Source organism: Austrofundulus limnaeus, unplaced genomic scaffold (assembly GCF_001266775.1).
Source record: "Austrofundulus limnaeus strain Quisiro unplaced genomic scaffold, Austrofundulus_limnaeus-1.0 Scaffold859, whole genome shotgun sequence".
Classification (NCBI taxonomy): domain Eukaryota; kingdom Metazoa; phylum Chordata; class Actinopteri; order Cyprinodontiformes; family Rivulidae; genus Austrofundulus; species Austrofundulus limnaeus.
Genome location: NW_013953261.1, coordinates 109,128 through 111,689, shown reverse-complemented (window position 1 = coordinate 111,689; position 2,562 = coordinate 109,128). Strand labels below are relative to the sequence as shown.

At 38.4% G+C, this 2,562-nt stretch overlaps 1 protein-coding gene across 1 annotated transcript in view; it reads left to right on the top strand.

Annotated features, from left to right (window-relative positions):
* katna1 (katanin p60 (ATPase containing) subunit A 1) overlaps positions 1-2,553 on the top strand; it is a 31,172-nt gene extending 28,619 nt beyond the window's left edge. The window contains exon 11 of the mRNA XM_014029135.1: positions 294-2,553. Within this exon, the coding sequence (XP_013884589.1) occupies positions 294-492 (199 nt within the window). The 3' untranslated portion in view covers positions 493-2,553. The remainder of the gene's footprint in view (positions 1-293) is intronic.
* Positions 2,554-2,562: the final 9 nt, after the last annotated feature.

Sequence of the window (2,562 nt, the reverse complement as noted above, 5' to 3'; positions counted from 1 at the left end):
GTGGGTCTACAGTGGGTCTACAGTGGATCTACAGGTGGATCTACAGTGGATCTACAGTGGGTCTACAGTGGATCTACAGTGGATCTACAGGTGGATCTACAGTGGGTCTACAGTGGGTCTACAGGTGGATCTACAGTGGGTCTACAGTGGGTCTACAGTGGGTCTACAGTGGATCTACAGTCGATCAGAACTAACGGTTTGTGTATCTGGTGTTTGTGTATCTGGTGTTTGTGTATCTGGTGTTTGTGTAACTGGTGTTTGTGTAACTGGTGTTTGTTGTGCTGACGTTGCAGAGACGCCTCTCTGATGGCCATGAGGAGGAGAATCGAGGGTCTCACCCCAGAGGAGATCAGGAACCTGTCCCGGGATGAGATGCACATGCCAACCACCATGGAGGACTTTGAGTCCACTTTGAGGAAAGTCTCCAAGTCCGTGTCTGCAGCCGACCTGGAGAAGTACGAGAAGTGGATCGAGGAGTTTGGATCCTGCTGAAGGACTACAGAATCCCAGTTTTCTCTGGTGTCGGTTAAATGTGGAGCAGGTCTGAGTCCAGCTTTAGTTTTTACATCACAAATCAAACATTTCCTCAGGAAAATGTTCTTTGTTCAAACAGATAATTAAATTAAAATAATGCTTTTTTTTTTCTTGTTTTTATTTGGAAGCACATTCTGTGTGTTTCTGGTTCATGTTAATTCCTCTGAATGTAACTAAGATATTTATAAATAAAGACTCGGGTTTCCTTTAGTTTCAGCTGGTCCTGTTGATCCGGACCACCTCACTGAGGCCAAGTGTTCAAACAGAACTTCAGACAGAACTTCAACAACCACCAGATAAAGGATCAGTTTGTGCACACAGAAAACATAAGGATCTGATGTTTGAAGAAATGAAAACCTTTATTTCAGCCACAGTTCTCTGCACTAAAAGCTCATGTAGAGTTTCAGATCATGTTTGTTTTATTGCTGCTGTCAGTCATGCAGTTTCAACAGGTCAACATGCACGTTTCTAGTTTCCATCAGTCATCATGCACTGTGCCTGACCTCTGCATCATTTCTGCTCTGTTCGGGGGATTAAAAACTAATGAGTTCAATCAGATGTGATTCAGAGGAAGGCAGTGAGTCCTTCTGTAAAACATCTGATGAAAGAAACTTCAGGAATATTATAAATCATAATCCAGTCTTTTTTAAATGTCACTGTTTTATGATTTGTGTAAAACTGATGTCATGTTTTTATTACAGATCTCTCTTGTAAATGAGCCTACATGTCTAAATAAATAAATAATATTGTATAAAACTGAACCTTTATTTTTAAGGTTTGACAAAGAAAAGTTCTCAGTAAAGATGGTTTTAGTCATGAACAGTGGTGGCTGACAGGCATTCATTAAAACACTTCAACCTTTGAAATTCCCCAAACATACAGGACGTAAGAGTTTTATGAGACTAATTCAATCAAAACTTACAGCTTCTTTTGTAAAGTGGAACAAAAAACAACAGAAACCATTAAAAAAGCATCATGTTGATTCAGTAAAACACCTGCTAAACACACTGGTCTCATCCTGAAACTGGTTCATGCAGAGAACTGGATCCCTCTGACTCCAGCAGAGGAACATCCTGAACGAACTCACGAGTTCTTCAGCAGCTCGTGTGAAGAACTGAAATCATCTGAGGCACTGTGAAGGACAGCCACTGATGATGATGATGAAATAAAAGCCTTCATCTAACAGACCTGCGTAGGTTCGTCAGATTAAATAAAGTTCTCATCTTGTTTCCAGTTAAAGGTCAGCAGACATGAAGACAAAGTCTGCTGACCTGTAGGGACCTGCTGCACTCGTGGTGTTTGTGAACACAAGTCAGCTCCTTAAATCAGTTTGTTCTTCGTTTTAAAGTTCAGAGGATTTTTTAAAAACAATTTAAATATATACATATAAAATAAAAAGCAAAACTTCACAAAAACTGCTGCCTGTGATTCTAGGATTTCATCGTTTTTTGCAGAAAAAGCAACTAGATACAGGAAGTGAGAAAGTTACAGTTCCTCTGCCTCTTTATGGTTTTAATTGTCAAATCAGTTAGGATCTATATAAATTGGCCTTTTGTGAAAAAAAAACTTCAATGTGAAATCATATTTCTACAAAGAAACACTAATAAAATAAAAATATATCTAAAGCAAAACAAGTGATTTCATGAATCCAGAATTACTCAATGACCAAGTAGAACAGTGAAAGGTCACTAATCCTGATTTATATCTGCTGTTTCCACCTCCAGTCAGAACCAGTCCACCAGGCATGGAGCTGTGACTGGTCTGAACTCTGTGGGCCAACATTACAACTGGTCCAGTACAACTGATACACATATCTGTAGACACACAGCTCTATAACATAACTGAAAAAATAACTAAGTAAAAGTAAAATTACCTGAACAGAAAATAACTTTGGTAAAAATAAATATTACTGATGAAAAAAACTACTTAAAGGAACAGTGTGTGGGATTTTATCAATTCTTTTAGCAGAAATTGAGATAATCACTAATGACAATAATAAAAACATGTCTAATTATTGCAGACAAAGAC